The 23,038-nt window shown below is 39.7% G+C and overlaps 1 protein-coding gene across 1 annotated transcript in view; it reads right to left on the bottom strand.

Annotated features, from left to right (window-relative positions):
• Nucleotides 1-23,038, bottom strand: part of FAT4 (FAT atypical cadherin 4) — a 148,499-nt gene that overhangs the window by 57,610 nt on the left and 67,851 nt on the right. The window contains exons 2-6 of the mRNA XM_075422095.1: nucleotides 14,690-14,821; nucleotides 10,315-10,576; nucleotides 7,490-7,840; nucleotides 2,261-3,183; nucleotides 1,334-1,508 (exon numbers count right to left, since the gene is read on the bottom strand). Of these exons, the coding sequence (XP_075278210.1) occupies nucleotides 1,334-1,508; nucleotides 2,261-3,183; nucleotides 7,490-7,840; nucleotides 10,315-10,576; nucleotides 14,690-14,821 (1,843 nt within the window). The remainder of the gene's footprint in view (nucleotides 1-1,333; nucleotides 1,509-2,260; nucleotides 3,184-7,489; nucleotides 7,841-10,314; nucleotides 10,577-14,689; nucleotides 14,822-23,038) is intronic.

The following is a 23,038-nucleotide window of genomic DNA, read 5'->3' as shown; positions in this document are numbered from 1 at the left end:
TTTTAGGAATCAGACTCTAGGAAAATATTGTGCTCCTGTCAAACTTTTGGCTTACACAGCATGCTAGGTGTGGAGTACAACCGACTCCTTGCTCCTGTGCTTTTTCCAAGAAGGACAGTAACTGATGGCTGTGTGACATCCCTTATCAGTTCAGACTTTGGGTATTTTGTATGTAGAGCTCGTAAGTTTTGTACAGCCCTAACTGACTCCTGTCAACTTGGACTGCGACAGACATCAAGGATCTGCTTTCCCTTACATATCCAGCCTCAGCTTCTGAAGGAACATAAAGACGTTCAAGCCCAAGCAAGTCCAAGTCACAAGGGAGCAGTTAGTGGCTACAGACTAATGGAAAGCCAGTGTAAAAAATACAAAGCATACGGTATCCAGTATCGCTAGACAAAATACAAGACAAATGATATGTTAAGTCCTAAAACTGTGTTTCACAGCTTCAGCTGTGCTCAGACTGTGACATACCTGAGCACTGCTGCAACAGAAAATATAAGCCATAGATACTGTCACTGACACAAGACACTGCACATAATATGTCAGAAAACAAAATTGTATCCACTCGTCAACAAGTTGGATTTGCTACTATTATTAGAAAGTAAGAACAATTCTGCAATAAATTAAATCCAGACTGTGGGGGAACTGCAGGTCAGTCCAGAATATGATGCAGGATGTCTTTGTTACTAATAGAGCAAAATCTGAAACCAAAAGTTTGCGCTTGGACACCTCAACTGAAAAGCGTAATTAATCTTCAAACCAAGAATTCACATCCTGTTTTAAACTGAAGGAACTTGGAATACATTTGGGATTGTGGAGCAAACGTATACTGGATGCTGAGCAAAGCAGAAAATTAAAATGTTGAAATGTAAATTGCCATTACATTTCAGGGGAAAGATTTCAGTAAGATTAACTGAGTAGTCTATAGCTGTTTTCTGGCCATTGAATTGATCTGCCTGCACATTACTGATGACAACATTATATTGGGTTTTATTGCCATTTATATTGTTTTTTTATTGCCATGCATGAAACAATTATGACTTAGGTAGGACCACTTACTACTGCAGGGAAAGATCAACCTACCTAAATCTGTAGCAAGTCCTACTAATATCAGATGACTAAACATACAGACAAAATCCTGGTTTCCAGAAATCGAACTCCCTTCAACATCAGGTAGGCCCAGCTGTCCCCACAGAGATCTAAATCGAAGCTTGGGTACCAATCTCCATCCACTAAAGCTTCAGACCATCATGAAAACACTTCTACCCAGAATGCAATGTTTTCAAGTGACAACAACTTTTCACCAGAAGAGACTGCCCATTTGCTTTACCTGCATCAGCGGCTGTGATCAGTAGCACATACTGCTCCATCGCCTCCCGGTCCAGGCTCCGCACCAAGCGCAGCTCTCCGCTGCCCGAGAGAGTAAAGGCTCCTTCTTCATTTCCAGCCACCAGAACATAAGTAAGCTTGCTGTTTAGGCCTTGATCATCGTCCCTTGCTACAACCTACAAAAGCAATGACAAACACGTGGGAAGAAATATCAAGAACCAATGAGTGCAGGGTCTATAAAATTTTTTTGGGACAGACGAAATATTCTCTATGACAATAATCCAAATTAATGGATTGAATTAATGCGAGTGCTTTAATGGATAGTATAAATTAGCTGTAATTGAAAAAATGACTTAACACAGTGGTGACGGACTTAAAAAGCATAGTTTGAAAATATTAAATAGTTGATTACTTATTTTTCTCTAGCAGAAGTACAGTAAAGACTGGGTTGGGACTCAGTGAAAACCACAGATGATCTGGTATAGGCTAAGCTCTGTACCAAAGCAATCATTGCACGTCCTGAATCCATTAAGTGCTCTTTCAGCGCTTGGCACAGAGCCTCATCCCATGTAGGCAATGATCAGATTGAGAGATTTGTTGCATGAAAATTGAGACTGATATGAGAGATAGAGCAAACTCTTAAAGTCCCAGTATAGGCAGGAAGATAAGTAGGGAAAACACAAACAAACCTCCAAAGCACAATATAAACTTTTGATAAAAAAACAAGCAAAAAAAACACCAAACACCCAAAGAAACAAAAAGGAGAACAAGCCAACAACCACTGCATGCTAGATTACAGCCAAGAGACAATTTTTCAATTGTCTTGCACATTTTTAATTTTGGAGGAAAGACACTATATATTACTACCATATACTGAGGCATGCTAATAATTGCTGGAGATACATATTTATTCGCTGAAGGTACTCACCTGAAGAATAACTTTTGGGAGCGTCTCTAAATTCTCAGGGACGTTCACAGAGTAGGGAGAAAGTTCAAATGTGGGAATATAATCATTGACATCCTTCAGAACAATATTGACTGTCGTGGTATCAGTCCTTGGGCTGCTCCCACGGTCAGCTGACTGAACAGTCAGTGTATAGGATGGCTTTTTCTCTCTGTCCAAAGGCTTGGCAACTGTTATCACCCCCGTCACAGAATCGATCCGAAACTCATTACTGGCATCTCCACTCACGATGGCATAGCGTACCTGCCCATTTGTACCTTCATCTCCATCCGTAGCAAACACCTGGACTAAATCCGTTCCTGTCAAAGTATTTTCCCCCACCTCTACTTTGTAAAGCTTTTGGGCAAAAATCGGGTTATTGTCATTGATGTCCAGGACTATAACCACCACATCCATAGATGAAGAAAGGGACGGCTGGCCCTTGTCTGTGGCTACCACAGTCAAGGTGTAGTTGGACACGGCTTCTCTGTCGAGCTCCCCTGTAAGCCTCACTTCACCATCAATAGTGCCGATGGTGAATTTGTTTCCCAATGGTCGGAGCAGACTGTATTCGATGTAGCTGTTCGGACCGCTGTCAGGATCGGTGGCCTGTGCTTTGAACACAACCGTATCTATCGGCGTGTTTTCTGGGACGTAGGTCAGTTTCGGGGAGATAAAGCTTGGAGGGCTGTCGTTCACATCCAGCAGAATAATTGAAACCTGGGCTGTGCTTGTGTATCTGGAGGACGTGAGAGGGGCCATGTCATGGACTTGCACGATGAGGCTGTAGAAAGACTGGCTTTCCCGGTCCAAAGGCTGCCTGATGCTCAGCACCCCGCTGTTGTCGATGCCGAACTGCCCCGCACTGTCCCCAGACGCGATGCTGAAGGACAGCTGCGAGTTGAAGCCTGATGGGGTGGGCAGAAGAAAGGCAGAGAACATGACTTCATCCCACCGACCTAGACATAAATGTTTCTGGCCTCATTTCCATAGGAAATGAGGACTGTACAATCGTGCTGCCTGTTTAGCCTCCTCACCACCATTTTTGAAGCCACCAGCTAATTTCAGTAAAGTTTCACAGTGGAGCAGAAGCCTTTGAAATAATTATTTTTTGACAAGAGTTGAAGAGAGAGAGGGGGAAGGATGTTAACTGGACTGGCCACAGAGGGAACGGCCAGCAGAGCTCATCTCTGCTTTTCATTCAGCAGGAGCTGCACAGTGGCAACATTAGTAATTTTTACCCACCTACCACAGTTAGGCATAAAGGTTTTGAAGGGCTGCTGTCCTTCTGAAACCAAGACTCAATAGTTCTGCTGTTCACTGAACAGCTGTTTTCCTCTATTCTCCCCAGTTCAACTAAGCAACATTATTATTAATGTAGTTATTCAATGAATTCTTCCACCCAATTAAAAAAAGCCACAACCAGAAACTCCCAAGCCCAGCTGGAGCAAGCCAAGAGTGAATATAGGGGAGAGGTATGCTTCCCATATACGGCATGGTATTCCAAAATATCAGATGAACACCCCTCATCTTATGATCGAAACATAACTAGCAATTATGGTCAAGGGAGAGATTTATAATTCCAGTAAGGGAAACGCATTCTGAATCTTGACAAGGCTGTGAAATGACCTTAAATATGCCATACAGGAAAAAAAATGAGTGTTACCACTTCAACTCCAGAGTTCGGTCTAAACAGCTAATTTTTGGGAACACCTAACTGAAATGAGTCCCCTCTCATTTTTTTTTTTTTAATATATACCTAGATATGTGTTACTCCTATTTTAAATAATTTTGAAAACTTTGGGTTTATGTTTTGGGTCATAAAGACTGTGATTTAGGATTAGTCGATTAACAGACCGTTGGCTACTAATTTACTCCTCAAACTCACCTTTTCAAACAAAGAAACCAAGCTGTCTGCTTAAGAAGCTGATTACTTTGCTGTGCATTTTGTCATTTTTACTCAGAAGCTCTTTTCCCTTGACTGAATTGCTCTGATAACAAAATTATTCCTGAATTAGATTTATTAATCTCTGCTGTTGATTATGCTCATACTTGGGAACTCTAGTTTTACTTGTCTTTCCCCCAGCGGCTACTCTAATTGGCGTCTTTCCCTCTCTCTTCTTCTCTTGTAGGAACTTAATTATAAAATAAATAAACCAAACATGAAATACAAAATATTTTAATGTACTTAAAGAAATTAATACATTTAGATGCCAGATATTAGTGCTTCTATGTTACTTTGATCATGTGAAGGACTGTGAAAATCTAATGCTAGTCTATTTTTTGTTCAGACGTATTTTCAAATGACTAATTATGTGGATGAAAGTCTTCTGATTTCAGTAATTTCTCGTAATTCAAGATTTTGTCAATTGACTTTGGAGGTGGGTAGGAATTAGATCTTATAGAATAAAATTATTTTTTAATAATACTCTTTTTTTCCAGTATTTTTTATGGTGGTGTTTGTTCCTATAAAACTTACTGCTCGTTCTTCTTTATCTCACCTCCACGTACCTTTCCATTCCTTGTCCTGTACTCTCATAGGTTTGAATGCTGCTAACGCTTGTATAGATTAAAACTGTGAAGCAGAGGGAGAGTTGCCTAAATATCAGTGGAGCCAGGATTTTCACTTAAGGAACTTTTCTTTTTTAAATGCAGCATGCCAAACTGGCATTGTGCACCTCATCCATCCCCTCTCCTCAGGTCTGTAGCTGGGCTTTTCTTAAGGAGAGCGTAGGGGCATCCTCTTTGCCGGTTTGGGTTTGGGGAAGAAACCCTCTTTGGGTTTCTTCAATCTGAGGGTTAATCTGATAAAACTCTGAGTGAGAGCTCAGACATGGAGTCACCAATTTCACGACGATGCTCTTTTAAGGGTCTTATTTTTATTTATTTACTAATGAGACAAAAAAACCCATCCTACTTCCCTTCGTCATCCTGTAAATACCTGTAGAGTCTAACTGGGAAATCCCACTGGTTTTTACCTGAGGGAATATCTAGATGTACTTTTAAACAAATAGACAAGCATGTGTTTTGCCCTGAGATTTTTTCCTGTTATTTTGATATGGGAAAAATTAAAATCTGAATCTCAAAATGAATGTGTTTAAGGAAACCGAGTTCTTTATTGCTCTGTAAATAACCAAGAGCTGTAGCCGATATTTACCAGGCATCTGTATATGAAACTGTGCGAGCTGAGATGAACATCTACTGTTTCCTAAGGGGTATGTCAAACATGAAAATGAAAATAGGAGCAGTTTCACTATCATCAATGTTTTTGTTTTTGGTCAGCGTTTATCCTAAAACAACAGGCATATCTCATTACAAAACAATGTCTTTTCAGAGTTCCTTCAAACTACGGGATCATATAACATAATCAACGAAATTGTATTTGTGTGCACTGAATGCATTATCTGCGAGCCACATGCAGACGAGTATAGTACTAGCTATTTCTGTGCTCTAGATAAATATAAGATGACACATGATAACAAGTTTGGGCTTGAAACAGAAACACCAATAGATCATAACATTTTCTGAAGTTACAGTCCTATGGGGGAACTCAACCTGGCACGCTTTTGGAACAAAATTTCTGCCCTGTTAATTTTAAATACAGCCTGTTAGAAAAGTAAGTGTGCCAGAAAATGTAAAAGGCAAGATATCTGACTTTTCATTGCATTGCTCCTGAAATACTAATTTGCTTCCTTGATAATTGAGTGCATGATGTAAAACAATATGTCAGTGCTATGATACAGTTCATGTCCACTGCGCGCAGACGGAAATTAATGTATGAGGTGCAAGAGAAAAGGAAAACAGACCCACAATGGTTAAGTGAAATTAACTTCCAAAAAGATTTGAAACCAAGCATTATACTCCTAATGGGAAAATAAGAAATAAAAGAGGAGACAGATTAGACGCAAACTTATTTATCTACAGGTCTGAAAGAACAATCCCTTCCCTGGATATGCATGTTGCAAGCACAAGTTCCTCCTCCAATTTATAGTTAGTTTACATAAAAGCTTTACCAAGAGTGGTGAAAGAGAGATCCATGCAAGAATAGCCAATATCACCAAGTTATAATTTCTGACTTGCTGGCTTATCTTCTGGAATCTCTTTCCACTCACTTTCTCAGTTTGATCTCAAAACCAGTTGCACAATTTTTACCATGGAAAGTTCTATCCATCAGCACAAAATTTATGTTCCCACAAAAATGTTTGAGTTCATCAACTCAGCATTTCCTGAGGAAAAACTGTTTTACTGAATAATCTTGATCATCTCAGTCATTTTACTTGCATAAACTGGGATTCCTTGAAGCATGTAGGTGCTCTGCGCTTGAAGCACACGTTTCAGTGTAAGACATTTCTATGGGCTTTGCTAAGCCAGTGTCAAGTTGAGAGGCGACAAGGTTGCTTAACATGTCACAAAAATAACCTTCACCTGTAAAGTCACTATGAGTGTTAGTAATAATTTTGTATTAAGTCATGCTGACTAATGTCTGTGGACATTTAAGAAAATGCAGTATGCTATGGAATGAGTTTTATGTATTTTATGGCCATATTCTATAATTGTTCTTGCTTGGACATAAACTGTGCGGCAAAATGGTTAAGCAAGCTATAAAGATTGTATCTTTTACACATTAGCACCTTCTAGATGCCATAAATAAATCCAAGATTAAAGCTTATTTTAATGAGAAATTATCCCATGATCTTTTTTAATCAGCTTTTTAACCTTCACTATCAATACCCTGTAGACCACAATTCTCTTCATGATACACTTAAAAGTTAAGTACTTTTATGATGATTGTAGATGATGTCTCATAGTGCCAGAATGTTAAATAGAATATATTATAAACTTTAAGAAAAAAACAATCTGAAAGAACACTTAGGTCTAATTTAAATGTGCAACCTAAGCACCAGGTGAGAAATCACAGTGATCAACTGCCATAACATGCTTTAGGTAAAACACAGATCTGCAACAGCGGTTGAAAGCAGTATTTGACTGTATTTTTAATTTACCACAAATAAAATTAAGGAAGAAACCACCCACTTAAACCTAATGTGAAATATGAGAAAAATAACTTCTATTTACACAGCATGCAGTGAATTTAAGCATATGATGGCATCCCAAGGACAGCCCTAATTTGCCCTTTCTACTAGGTCTTCTAATATGTGCCAAGGTGAAATATGTATTTATCATCAGAGATACAGAATATGAGGAAGTACCTACCATCATCCGCATCAGTGACGCTGAAGTTGAGAATAGCGGATCCTGGAGACAGGTTCTCCATCAGAGACGTGCTGTAAGAGGTCATGCTGAACACTGGCAGGTTATCATTGATGTCCAATATATTGAAGTACACTCTGATAGTAGTAAATTGGCCTCCCCCATCTTCCGCGATAACGGTGAGAATGTAATATTGCTGTGCTTCGTAGTCTAGCGCGCGAGTCAGGTTGAAGACTCCGGTAACAGGGTTCAGGAAGAAGATACCTTCTTCATCATCTTCACTTACAGTGTACGTGATTTCCCCGTTGATACCAGAGTCATCGTCAGTGGCTAGAATGGCTGCCACTAAGGAACCTGCACAGCACAACAGGAAAGCAAAATCAGTCACTCGCAAAAGGCAGCTCACTGGCACAGTCAGAGCCAGCTCATCATCAAGCAGCTCTATAGAATAGGAGGTATCCTCCAGCAGAAATTAGAGCCTCAATACTATATGACTAACTACTATGAAAAGTCTTTCAAAGCTGAAAGCAACAGTATTCAGTACGATGTTTATTTCAAATGGCTGCTAAAAATACCCCAAGAAATAGCCAGGAATATTTGTTTCAATCTTTAAATGGGAACATGTCCAGCTTAGACATCAACTGGGGCAAAAATACCTTTCTCTTGATAGGTATTTTCTTTCTACAACTCAAAGGACCCTATCCTCCCCACAGACAAATGCAAGTTCTGAAACCTTCTAGATATTTCTTTCTAAATGCAGAAACCAAAGTGTCAGTGCATACCAAATATCTCAGTTCTACTTTTTGAAACAGTGCCTTCGCAGGGTAACTGCGGTTAGAAAACTAGAAACCTTATACGGGTCCATTCTTCACTGTTTTCTGAAATTCAACTCCTTGTGAATTTGTGCCATTGTTTTCATTTCTGCATGGCTGTGTTTGCACAACAGATCTATCTTATTGAATTTTGGAAATTAAGTGGCACATTTTAGTATTTTGAACACTAATTATGATTAAGATCAGCTCATTTCCAAGACAGTAAATAATTTCATTTCTTTTCCATGGAACTAGATGCATTCCAGCACAGTTAACTATTTTTGAGCAATGTGACAACAAAAACCACTTAGCATCAGAATGACGAACGGTGCTACAACTTCCTTTCATCCCGCTGAATGTGCTGGTATCTTTCACAGCCATTTGGTTACCTCACGCTTTCAGAATGGTGACTGCATGTTCATTGGTGAAGAGGGCTGTCCCGACGCTAGACGGGATCACCAGCCCTCCAGAGAGCTCGCAGCACAGCGGGGTCAGGGAAGCTCAGCGGAGAGCCTCACTGGGGCCCAGGAAAGGTCCAGCCCCCGATGGCAGCTGCCAGGCTGCAAGGGGAACGGGGATTATCCCCTGGGATAGAGCGCGGAACAGGAGAAGCTGCAGCACTTCACCTACAAAACCAGCCTCTTTCTTCCTTCGGCATCCACCACTGCTGAGATGGGTATAAGGCACAAATGTACATCCCACAAACGGTGAAAGAGAGAAGCCTCATCTTAACGGGGAGGAAATTCTGCTCACCATTTTCAGGGTTATTCCTGCTAAAACAGACCGAGCCTCAGGACTCCGAGTGTCCAGAGAGAAGAGCATAGCTGGGAATCAGCAACCAAACCACCCCGTGCTACACAGACGTCTCGATTACTTCCAGATCAGATTCCTGAGATGAAGCTGATTGCACTGTAATCCTTTAATGCAAAACACCACTGAATTTTGGGACTGTGACCGTGAGACAGAGTGCAAAAGTTGGAGGCATGGGGGTAATCTTGGTTTTCCCAAGCTGAGCCTCCCAAGCTTATAAGTGAAAGCCCTAATAAAAGCTTGAAAGCTATCACCATGTCATTTGCATCTCCTTTGTTTGTTCAGGTTTTAGAACAAGCTTCTAAGATGCTTCAGTTACTAATACCAGTAGATACTGCTTTTATACTAGCAGTCCATATAAAATAATGGAAACTTTTTATTGCAAGTGTTATTAATTTCTCATCTGGAGACATATAATATAGCACAGTTTTTGAAAACTTTTTCTTGGTCTAAATATTTTCTAGCTTATGACCCAACTTTTAAACATCAGAACACTCTGGCACATAAAACAAGCTTTAAAAGAAGAAAACAGCAACTTAAGAGGTCAGTGATCATATATGAGAACCAGAAGTAATTATCTAAAGGTTAGATTTTCTACTAAAACCTAGTCAAAAACAGTAGTTAAATATAAAATCAAGGAAATATGATGCTAGGGTTATTAACTGACCGCACGTAGGGATTATTATTAAAGAATCAATGTATTATAGGTGGCTCAATGGTCACCCATTTTGTGATCCTACACTTGATGAACTAAGTACTATAAGTCATATTCACAGCAGACGGCTCACAATCAATACCAGCATCACCATGACATCTTCATGATAGGTTATACTGTTTGTATCCTGTAAGGTGTTCCTCCTCCTATTTTTCTGTTTGCTTTTTTTTTTTAAGTACCCGCACTCAGAGGCTTCCATTGGAATACAGGCATAATTCCTATTCTGCATCTAGGACTTCTTTGAGTGGCAACCATTTCTCTATTTCCCGTTGAAAGTGAATTGGGCCCCACTAGTGACACAGATTTCCTAGCAAGCAGACTTTTAGCATGATGTGATTCCCTCTGTTTCTCTGTCCCATCCGACAGACGCCTCGAGCATCTTCTGTCTCCTGTCTAAGTCAGACAGGTCTGCCACCCCCTCCCCCTCAAGTCCCTGTGGATTGACAAAAAGAAAAAAAATTCAGTCAATTTTAGGGCCATTTCCTATTTACCTGGAGCGGCATCTTCTGGGACGTCAAAGGAATATACTGGCTTGGAGAATTTGGGGATATGGTCATTAACATCGCTAACAGTGATGTTTATTCTCATGTCCGAGGACTGCAGGCCATCATCAGCACGAACCAGCAAGGAGTACTTGGAGCGGCGTTCCCGGTCCAGGCGCTTGGTGGCTATCAGGTCTCCTGACTCGGGGTCAATGTGGAAGCTATCATCCGCACCGCTGATAATAGTGTATGTGACGAGGGCATTGGCTCCCTAAGCAAAAACAGAAGTGGTTAAATCAAGCTATTTGCCAGGAAAACCACATCATAATTTTCAGTAAGACAAGACTCATTCCAGTAACTGCACTTGGCGAATATTTTTCAGAACAGTTTCCTTTAATAAACAGCCTTCCTGCCCAGTCCCTGCTTCAGTCCCCCAGTAAAGACGCATACGCACACAGTTTTTATTTATGAGACATGAAATGATGAGATTACCCAGATACTTTTTGCTCCATTGTTCATAAAAGGATCATATCCAGTCAATACCATGGAGTTCTGACACCTGTTTTAATTTCAAACCAGCATCACTGAGCAGTGTAACATCTTCCCTCTTAACAAGGAACAGTGTTTATTCTTTTTGGTTTATGTTCAAGGGCTAAATTAAATCCCTGCCAGGGGGATCAGCTCTGCCTTTCCCACTCTCTGGAAGTGGGATGGAGGGAGGGATGCAAGGAGGGAGGACCAGGGACAGCCATGCAGCAGCTCCACCAGCCAGCACACACGGCGAGAGCTGTGGTTCCCGGTCAGCAGAAACTCACTGGAGCCATGCTTGCATCAGCCACTCAAAGGCCAGTTTCTGCATGGAAATACATCTATCCCTTTAAATAAACAGCCCCGAAGTGACAAATCATGTGTCATTCAAAATCACAGTTCTGATCTCTTGGGTTGTGCTGGAAGTCAAAAGCATTTGCTTTTGGGTCAAACAAAGTATCTCATTCGTCCTTGGAAAAAAAGGATTCATACAGACTTTGAGAATTTTGGTTAAAAGAAAACTTAAGGAAAAGTAACATTACATAGAAAAATGACCACTTTTTTTTCTCCCCCTTAAAGGTTGAAATTAAAACTTCAGAAAAAAATATGGAAGCTTCTAATCAAAAAACATTGACACAGTGCATTTTGCCTCAGCCCTACCCCATCACAAACACAAAGTCACCTGTACCCAGTCTGTATTATTGATTAATAGTAAGAAAAATCAATCCACCTCACAGATCTTAGCTCTGAAGAGTACTGAGGTTTCCTAGAAAAAGGGATGCTGCCCGAGCTCTGTTTTCATCCACCTCCTGGGGATGGGTTGTGCAGTGTGGTCCAGGGGATACAAGCGGCTGGCTACAGCGCCCAGCACCTCCTTGGGTGACGCTCCCCCCAAAAGACAGTACTTGGCTATAAATCTTGCTTCTTAGCAGACTGACAACATTGGTCTTTAAGGGAAAACAGAAAGAGTCCTAAGATCCTGGAGTCACATCCTTCTTTTTCCAAAACAGGTTTAATGGCACTGAAGGTTTGGTAACCTCAGCTGAAAACCTGCTGCTGGCATGTGGTTGGCACTTCTGCAATGAACAACAGATCAAAGAGATCAGGGAGAAAAAAATTTCTGTAGCTGTTTCAAATACTCTTGCCTAAAAAATTATCAGAGATAAACGCCCACTCATATGTGTGAGATGAGGGACAAGCGTTAGTTACCTGACCTTATAAGAGTGCCTTGTGCCAAACTTTTCTTGTTTCAGAGTCAGAATGAGCTACGTGATACAATGAAATTTAGAAAGAAAACAAGCTTCTGCAGGTGCCCAGCCCTGAAGAGCTGCACGCAGTGCTTCAGCACACACAGCATCTGTGTGCTCAGGTGTACCTGGGGGACGTCACAGCTTTCCTGCAATTGTGTGGCTTAGTAAAAGCATCTGATGAGAGTTTGGGATTTCAGAGGTGATCACATTCTTCACTGCTTGTCTGACTAGCCAGCACCCTCCTCATAGACTGCAGCTGAAACTGCAGCCACATGTGATACTGGTTTAATCAAATTAGTAACTTCACATGAGTTAGGTGAGAAGCAAAACAAAACACAGATACATAAAACCTATTAAAAAGCTGTATAGAAATTTCCCGTTGACAACTGACTTTAAAAAGTTGCAAAACGCTAGAAGCTGTTGTAATTGTTAAAGCCTTTTGTACCACTTAGCACCTAGAGAATGTGTTTACATCTATTCTTAGACCTCTCTGATGCCCCTACTATAACAGATAGGGGTTTGAAATTTGCTGCCTTCATACTGCCATTTAAAAATATTTGTAAGGGTTCTTGTACATCACTCAGCCATGAGTTTTAACAGTTCTGTCACCCTTCTGAAGCTAAAATTTTGATTCCGAAAGCATCTGTTCATGTAGCAAAGGAAGCATCCCATTTTACTGAGCTGCATATATGGGCTGCATGTACAAAGAAATAAGCCTGAAAAGCATAATGTCGCAGGAATATTATATGAAAAACAAAGTGTTCACTGTGCCTTCAACTTCAAGGGGGGGGGGGGGAAGTTAAGTATCTTGACTTAAAACTGCGCATTGCTAAAAAGTCTTGGACTCTTTGTAAAGGGTTTGGGTTACGAATGCTCTGGTAGGCAAACTGAAATCATCTCTTTTTATAACAAGATTGACTGACTTCTGTCTAAGGCAGCAAATCAGTTCCTGCTGGATGGAGTGCTTCAGAATGGATAACTTATTAGGTGCAGTTTAGGAATGGTCAAAGAGAGTCTGGAGCATAATATATTGCTAAAATCTTAGATATGTTTGCCATATCACAGAAGAGAGTGGTAGTTCAATATCTACTTCTTCCTAAACTGAAGACAACAGCTACAATTTTTGTTACAGATATGCACCTTTCCAAAATCCTATTTTTTTGTCTGTATTTCAGGTTGCTTCCAGAAAATAAAAAGCAAAAAGATCATCATCACATTTGTGCCATTCCTGAGGGTGTTGCAGTGGTTCCCATGTAGTAGTAAGATTAAGTACATCAATTAACAATCACAGGATGACTAACCTAGCTAACACAAAAAAAGACCAGAAATAAAATTCTCTTGAGGGGGTTGAATTACCTTATTATTAGAATGCAAAAAGTTGCTCGTGTTATCTAGTGCAATCCTATATTTTAATGACAACAGAAACTTCTTTGCATGCTCATATTAACTTTTTAGACTTTTCCCCAGTGGAAAGAATCAGTTCAAGAGAATGAAACAATATAATTAACATTCTCATAATTAACTTCACAAAAGAAATGAATATATCAAATTATATGTGGATGTATTTGCCTGATGTGTACAACAAGACTGATATATCCCTCACTAAACCGACTAACCAACCATTTAACGTCAGTTGCTCAAAGGGTAGTCTCTGCATAAGTCCTCAATTGCAGCATCCTCACAGTAATGTATCTAAGCGGACAAAACGATTTTGCAAACAGGTTCATGTACAGGGCACACATATCAACATTATTTCTTTTCCCTCTTTTTGGTGAAGTAAAACCTTCTTTAGGAAAGGATAACTTTGATATTAAGTTCTAGTCAAAAGCTGAGCAGGCATTATCAAAAGCTTTCTTGTTCTCCAAGGCTTGTCTCACATTAATTTTATTGCACACCTTGAAATTGGGCTCAACTACACCATGCCTGTTTCAAAGTTAGCTTAGATCTCAAGCTGTTGTCTTAAACTGAATGTCAATAAATCTTTATCACAAGCTCAGCAGTCCAGCACCTTTGCCAAGTCATCTGGTACGGTGTATGACGAGACTGACAACAAGACAACCATCTAAAACCAAAAGGTGGGACATTTTTTGCCATTAGTGGAACCGCTCATTCAAAGATGTCAGGAAAACATTAACTCATCACATACAAACCAGTAAGCAGCCTTCATGTAATGTTCATCTCACTTGCTCATGTGCGTTTGCCTCGTGTGTATCACAGAATCACAGAATCACAGAATAGTAGGGGTTGGAAGGGACCTCTGTGGGTCATCTAGTCCAACACCCCTGCCGAAGCAGGGTCACCTACAGCAGGCTGCACAGGATCTTGTCCAGGCGGGTCTTGAATATCTCCAGAGAAGGAGACTCCACAACCTCCCTGGGCAGCCTGTTCCAGTGCTCCGTCACCCTCAGAGGGAAGAAGTTCTTCCTCATGTGTAACACCACAATAGCAAACACAGTTCTGTGAATGGGCCAAACGCAGTTTAAAGCACGACCACAATGACTCCCAAGGCCAAGCTCTCATGAAGAGAACATGGGAACAGGTAAAAACATGTATTTCCAGAATAGCATTTTTAATACAGATATTCAAATATGAAACCATGCTCCTACCTCATCAGCATCCATGGCTGTCAGCTGCAATATTTTAGATCCGTCTCCTATATTCTCTTCTACGGTCAGATCAAGCATATCTGTGGGGAATACTGGTGGGTTGTCATTGATATCCTGAAGTGTTATTTCAACCTGTAAAAAGCAGGAATCGGGAAAAGTTGTGTAAGCACTGTAAGTTAGACGCTGATTGGACTTGAATGTTACAAATCACACCATTTTGAAAGAAATCAGGTAAATTGTTCTTAATCACATAAATTAGGACATTCCCAAATCACACCAACAACAGGAAAAGCCCCTCCGGATATTAAAATTCCACATTGTTATAAAATACTCATAGGAAAGGCTCTAACATAAATAAAGTTAATTTGACTTGTTGATAGCAACTGATTTTAAATGGTTCTAGTCTAGTTTATATTGGAAAAGATCCACTGATAGACTGTCATTGTAATCCTCAAAGTCGGCCCCTGGAGGATAGCTGCCAAGTCCTGGGGCAGGAGATCATTCAACCATTAAACACTGCCTGACATAAAGATGAGGTGGTGTAAAATTCTCTCTGAAATGTTTATATATTGGCAACTCTCTGTTCTGAGGGAGGAAAAAACACCCTTGCACTTTATATTTTTTAAAAAATAATGTGGTTTTTGCTCTCTCTAAGCTCTCCTCTAATTGCAAACATAAGCGTTACTTTAGAAGCACCCATTAGCACCTACCCTCCCTGCTTGCCTACACACACCTAAACAAATGTTTTTCTCACATGCGATATTTGTATGCTTTTCCAAGTAGTAATGATAGTTTCTGAAGGGTTGTTGTATGTTCATTATCCCTAGCTGTTCATAAGCAAGATTGCTGCCCTGCTGATGCTAATCCAAAATGCTGCAGAGCTTCATTTTCCCTGTTGCCAGGTATGGCATATATTATTCCAAAAAACAAAGAAAGAGAGGACACAGCTGTTTTACATTTATCACGGGGGGGGGTGGGGGGAAGGCTTGTTTTGCACCCAGAATATTAAATGGCCACCAAACTCTGAGGACTCGCTAACGGGGAAAACTGAGTAGCTGAAGGAAGTCTGTCTTTATTGCTCATCAAGGAACAGAGAAAAGTAGACAGGGCTGTTGTGCAGGGAGGGAGGCAAAGGTATGGATGACTTAAAAAAGATACATAGATTGACATACAAAATATCCCTTACACTACAGTACCTGTCATGCCATTATCCACAAGGGATCTCCTTGCACTTAGTTAAAAATAACAGGTTAGGCTGCTCTGGGTATAATCAACACAGACATTTCCAGCGATCTGAAGTCTACAATTTCTACTATTTCTAGTCACCTTCCATAATATTTTCCTTCTTCATTCTATTTTCATACAGACCACCAACTGCTAAGCCATTCTGACTCGATCACCAGGAGGATCCCAAAGATAAGCACTTCAGTGACAGAGGCTTGGCTGTCCCCGCAGAACAACTTAGTCACCCGGGCTCACTTGCTGCATCTTTCCCCAAGCTCTCAGTGGCTGCACTCTAGGGTCATTGGTCCTCTATGGGATTCTTGAGACCACATCCTGAAGGATGCTCCATCTTTCCATCCTCCCAAAGGCAACTGTTTCAGAAATCCTAACATATCCACAAGTATTAGACTCTGATGAAACAGATTTGGTGTGCTGTGCTACTGTCCTTCATCAAAGACCCTGAAAACAGAAATTGCTGTAGACATGTAAATACTCAGAGAGTATATCTGATCCTAACACACACACTCTTCTGCCTCAGAGGACATTTCTAATGCAGAGAAGGCTGCAAGAAGCTCAGCTGTTTCCCTGATTAGTATTTTTCCTCCAACAGGATTTCTTCAGAGGGTGGAGAGATCTAGACCATCACGGCTACATTGGTCTCTGGTCAGTATATATGCCACACAGGAAGACACCTTCCACCTGGGGATCTAAGCCATCCTCAGTCACCTTAAATAAGTGAGCTTTTTTCTTATAACTTTTTTTTTTTTCTTTCAGTTTGTGTTTGGTTTTTATGCCCACAGTAGGTTACTGTTATTGTCAGCCTGCCAGAACTTTTCCACAGCATTAAAGAGAATTGAAGTGTCTTTAAAAACAGAGGAAATATTACATTAATATTACAGATATATCTGCTAGAAGTGCAGACAAAACATTGGTCCTGTAGGCCTTATCCATTATTTATTTATTCCATATTTAATTCCTTTGACCATTCACACATGGTACACTAAACACTCCACAGCCTACGACAGATTAACGTAGAAGGTTTTATCGTTGAATTTAAATCCCTAACAACAGAAGCACAAGAAGTGTTGACCAGAGCGCCACAAGCTATGAATCAACAACTAACTAGGCAGACACAAACTTTCAAAGAACAAAACAGCCTACATTGATTTTCATGGTGATTGCTGCATCTGGGGGATAATTAATCACAGAAATGGGAGAGACGCAGTAAAAATGACAGACGAAGGATTTTGCCAGCTATCCTTGCCAAGCAGGTCCTGCCCCACGAACTGGCACAGCAAACTACGTATGCTCTTCTGCTCAAAGTATAGCATTTCCCCAGATACGGTTTCAAGGTAAAGCAGCTGCGCAGCTCTGCAATTTATTTATTCATACCATATATGTCACGCAAAGCTAAAGTTTCAGCTGCAGGTAACATTTCACCACCAAAACTCATTTTCATGATGAGAGATTGCCCTTTGTAAAAATCACATGAAAAAATATATGACAGCTTCTGGGATTTTGGGTTAGGAGCTGTGCATTGCCTACAGCTTGCATAATGTAAACCAGCCAGAATCCAAGAATACAGATGGCTAAGGGTTGCAGAACAAAATTAATTAGTTATAAAGTCAGATTCTGGAGAATTCAAAAAAAGGAGGAGAATAATAGAGGAAATTATTTTATCTTGAAAAATCAGCTCACAAACAAAGACACTGTATTTTATACTGAAGACATGCTTTAGATGGAAGAAAAATCAGAAATTCTCAAACAAGGAAGAGATTTTTTTTAAAACGAGACCAAAATATGTTTAAAGAGCATTTACACCATGATTTACTATTTATCCACAGGGCTTAGATAATGCATATTGCTTCATAATTCACTGTTGGCTAAGTCTAATTAGCATCCCTGTGTAAAGCTGTCTTTTTACTTCTGCTGTAACTTACTACTTCAGTTTACATACAGTACTGCAAACCTAAGGAATAAGATCCTGGGACGTGCCCATCTGCAGAAATTTCACTCAAGTAATACGTCTTGGTGAAGGACTTGAGAAAAATCTTCACATTTGCCCCAAAACAAGAGTCCACGAAGTTTTATGCCAAAGGGCTCATTTAAGAAAGCATACACCCCGCACAAGTTCGGGTGTAATTTGAATGTCTGGTCTTCTATTCAGGAGTTCCGATATTAATTTCACTTTAAAATTATTTCAGAAGTTCCAACCCCAAGCAGAAGCTCACAGGACAATACAACCACAAAGTCTTCACTGCCACAAGGCACTGGAAGATTTCAGCATGTCTTATCACATCTTTATTGAGGAGGAAAAAAAAAAAATCCACAAAGCTCTAATCAAATATCTAAACTAAATCTTTTCCCAACCAGCTGCCTCTGTCTTTCTAATCCCACCTTACATTTGCCTAAAGGTCATATGGTACCAATTAATAGTTATGTGCAATTCTGTCTCAGACTTAATGAAGACAAGACAAGGTGGTCATGGCAGTATTGCCAGCCGTCTGTACCACTGGCATTGTGTTCAAAAGGTTCTACAGAACACGTGCTGTGCTCTCAGCTTACACCAACAGCAAAACATCCACTAGTAACAACAGCAAGCACAAGAATAAATATCTACAAAACCAAAGGCCTCAAAATTCACAACATGCCACAGGAAGAAAAAAAAACAAAACAAAAAACAGCTTAAGGGATTTGTCCAAATCTCGGTCCCTAGAACAGGAAGAAACCATTCGATGACAATATCTGTACAACTGTAGGAAGGAACATGCCTAGGCTACGTGGAAAGTGATAACCACCATTCCCTTCTCCAGATCTATCCAGCATGGGGAGTACTCTCAACAGACCTCAAACCCATCAGTCAATGAGATTTTAGGATGCAAGCTAGAGACACAAACAAGTCACCTGACAGTCTTCCTTGGACCGCTCACAGTACAGCACCAGGGCCAGTCTCCGATCAAAAACAGCCTTGAATTTCTGCAGAAGCCATGGGAACATAAACAGTCACAGACACTTCTAAATCTGTTAAGACTGTGATGGAAAACTGATGAATAGATTCAAACTATTGCCTTGCTCTATTGATTCAAGGGGAAATGAAAAAAATCAGAAAGCTTTGGTCTATCCATGTGCATGGGTGTGTAAAACTCCACAAAATTACCCTATTTTCGTACAAATTTTAGTATAACTTTTCCTTCATGTGCTTAATGTGTCTAGGAAAAAGACTGAAAATTAAAGTTTTCCCTTACTGTTTATTCTGCAGAAAAACATATGTTGCTTATTTACTATGCCTTGTAAAATAAATACAAAAAAATTACATATCAATTTCTATGCAAACTATATTTTGGTGGGTTTTTTTGTTTATTTGTTTGTGTGCGTGTTTGTTTTATATTCAATTCAACCCATATCAAACTAAGATGCAAAAAAACAAGCAATGAACCACAGAGATAAGCAAAAGCAGCAAGTCAAACAATACTCCAAATTTCCCCGTGTCTAAATCAAATTTCTTATTCTGCAAGCTTAATAACATTCTCACAATAATGGTGTGCCCTGCCACTATTACAGATGGTCAACCCATCCTCACAGGCGACAATTTGATTGCTGCGCCCTGCTGTCATGGACGTTTTCAAAGCAGAAAAAATATTAATTACCTTGATCTTGAAAAGATTCTTATTTGCTGCCCTAATTAGCCTCTTCTGTTTTTTCTCCACAAGCAAATTCAGAACAGACTGAGGTAGAGCAGTACTCACCTCAAACAGCTTTGCCTCAATTTACTTTAAACGTAGATGTAAGAAAAATAAGAGCTCTTTTCTCCATTCAGACAAACCTCAGGTCTTAACAGACATAAGGAATTATACCAGGACACCACTTCGTAAAGCATACAGTATATATTCAGGCATTTAGGGCATGAATATGAGGACAAGAAGTCACTGGCAAACTCGCTGTTGTTTCAAAATGTTGTCTTTACTTTGAAGAAAGTAGACAATACTGTCTCTGAATTCACTGATGGAATTTATGAGGAGTCTGTGTGAAAGACACTCTTTACAAAGAGTGATGCTGCAGTATAAAGTCTTCAACAGCTTCATACTTTGTACATGGTTCTGAAAACAATTTATTCCGAGGGGGCAAGGAGAAACTCAATTATGATGGAAATCAAGAAATAAAAGGGGTTTTCTGGTTAACCAAAATGAATACGAGTTTGCGTTTGAATAATCTATTCTTATTCAAAATAATTTGTTGAATCAACAAACTGTTGCTAAAAGATGAAGTTTCATTTCTTAGAGCAAAAGAACAAATCCACTTCAAAATTACTGGTACCCCAGACAGTTATTACTGAACAGGCTAGACAAATTCCATGCTTAACAAAAAACTTCACATGAGAGTTTTATGCTGGAACAAGAAATTATTTTAGTGACCAAACTTACTGGGTTTATGAGCTACAAAGGTATGTAAAATAAAACATAGCACTGGGAGGCAACATGCCAAATTCTATGCGATCATAACACCTTCTATAAACCAATGGGCTTGTTTGGCCAGAACCTATCCCTCTGTTTTATTACACTTATTAACATTTATTTTTCTTTTATTTCAAGGTGAGAAGCGTTTATAGAGAGAACACTTTCTAAAGTTCTTTCATCTATCGAATGAAAATGAGGGGAAAAAAAGATGCCACAGGAAACTTGAATGAGCTCATGTGGCAGCAGCAAGTTTCACCCGGAGTCCCAAAGCGCATGCAGTAATTCTTGCTTGCAGCCACCCTATCCATGTTACACGCTCGATCAGAGATCTATAGATAGAACACGATCTAAGAAGAAAGGAAATCCCAGATGTCTCGCGCTCGATACTTCTTCAAACGCTACAGCTATTTCATTAAAGATCAAACAGAGTGGAAAGGCAACAGCTTTTCTTTCAATTTATACATTGTTGAGTCACTCTTCTTGCTTGCTGCCGTGATGTTCACTGCCTCTCCCAAGAGACACCATCTAATAATCTACAGGCAGCATTGGCACACATCACCCTGAAGACTTCTGTTTATGCTTCAGCCATTATACGATCCTTCATACTAAAAAAAGTTAAGGACCTTATTCTTCTTTGCTGGAGACCATGGCAGCGCATTATCAATTTTAACAGAATAAAAGTGAAAGGATTCTATTCCCTATCCTTTGGTCCTTTGGTAAATATTCTAAATAATAACATTCATGATGACAAAAGAGAAGAATTCCACTATTAATTTATCACATCCATGTAACTAAATCAAGAACCTGGCCAACACTAGTCATTTTTCTCCTGTCTGTCCCTTCAGTCTTTTTGTTTATCCAGCAATCATTGCTTCGCTAATCCTGAAAAACACACTTATATGTGTACATTCCTTTTTTATTGATGTGAGTAATCACATTGGCTACTCACATCAGTGAAGTTATGGTTATACTAAGTGTTTGCAGGATCAGTGCATGCGTCCTTCCTCCGAACTATGAAGGCAAAGGAACAAAAAGATTAAGTATCAGAGTACAAGCAAGCAAATATGTATTTCCAGAAAGAAGAAAAATCCTTTATTTTTTTAAAAAAAGTATCTTGATATTCCTAGAAAAATCTCTAAAATAATGTTTCTCATAATGATAATAACTGAGAGGCTATCTTGAACCAGTTTCCCACCTTGCTGTAACTAAAATACTAGGAAACAGTAAGCATGGGGACAAAAAGTAAACGCTTTTTTAAAATTACTTGAATAACCAATAATAGTAAAGCTCAGGAAGGCAGAAAACATGAACTACAGACCATGCATATTTACAATTTCCACAACAAGATGGAAAGCTCATTTATAAAGAAAATGTCTTGGGACAAGGCAATAGCTTTTGCTTAGACAGAGGCTGAATGAGGCATCTGAATATCCCATTTTCCAGGAGGCAAACAATCCCAATGCATGCTAGTACAATAAAAATTGCATTAGTCTATTGTGCTGCAGGCCAGCAAACCTGTTACATAGAAATACAAAGTTGTTATGAATCCCACTAGTAACAGTAGGAAGACTGCCACTGAGGAGACAATGTGAAAAAAAACCTCTAAAAAGGCACTGTCTGGAAAAAGAAAAGTTAAGTTTGAATGTCCAGGGGCAGCAGCAGTCACTTGATCTTTGAGTTTTGGGGTAACACCCTTGAAAAAAATCAATGCAGTGAATATAATCTAAAACTCCTTGCAGTACATTTCATGCAAAGTCTTTAATTGTAGGTGATGGCTACAAGCGCTTAAGCAATAAACGGATGTGTCAGCCATACACTTGAGCTTTAGACACTTAGGATCTCTCCACAGACCAGGGCATAAGACGTGGTTTCGATGTCTGAGCTCAAGGGTACCTTGATGAAAGAGACTATGTGAAAGCTGCCCTGGGCTACACGACTGCCCACTCCAATCACCCCAATGCAGATCAAATATTGACCCAGTAAAAGACAAAAGTATAAGACCATCTAGAATAGGCATTACAGCAACATTTCTTTTTCCCTCACAAAATCAGGAATTACTACTGGTTACCAGCCTTGAAATTATTTGGAAATATTAGACTCAATGCATTTTGTCAACATGTTTTATTTTCTCTAGTAAATAAAAATGCATGGAAATATGATTAATAAGATTTATATGTAATGCTGGAATTTCCCAGGTAATTTTCAACTGTGGGCTCCAATTCCAGTATTTTAATACCGTGTAACTTTCCTGGAGTTAAAATCATGTTGTAAAGTCCAGTTTAGTAAGGTAGTTTGATGTTTTGCAACCCTAAACCTAACACTAATTTTTCTTGCGGACCCCTTCTAAGTCACTTCTATAAAGCATCAATATTTTCTAAAAAATGCTGGGAGATCAGAGTGCTTTCAAAAACTCAGTGATTTAACTGACATTATCAGAAAAATCACAGAATCATAGAATAGTTTGGGTTGGAAGGGACCTTTAAAGGTCATCTAGTCCAACCCCCTTGCAATGAGCAGGGACACCTTCAACTAGATCAGGCTGCTCAGAGCCCCATCCAACCTGGCTTTGAATGCTTCCAGTGATGGGGCATCTACCACCTCTCTGGGCAACCTGTTGCAGTGTTTCACCACCCTCCTAGTAAAAAATTTCTTCCTTACATCTAGTCTAAAT

Source organism: Opisthocomus hoazin, chromosome 5 (genome assembly GCF_030867145.1).
Source record: "Opisthocomus hoazin isolate bOpiHoa1 chromosome 5, bOpiHoa1.hap1, whole genome shotgun sequence".
NCBI classification, from domain to species: Eukaryota; Metazoa; Chordata; class Aves; order Opisthocomiformes; family Opisthocomidae; genus Opisthocomus; species Opisthocomus hoazin.
Note: the sequence above shows the minus strand (reverse complement) of the source record. Positions and strands in the feature narration are given on the sequence as shown.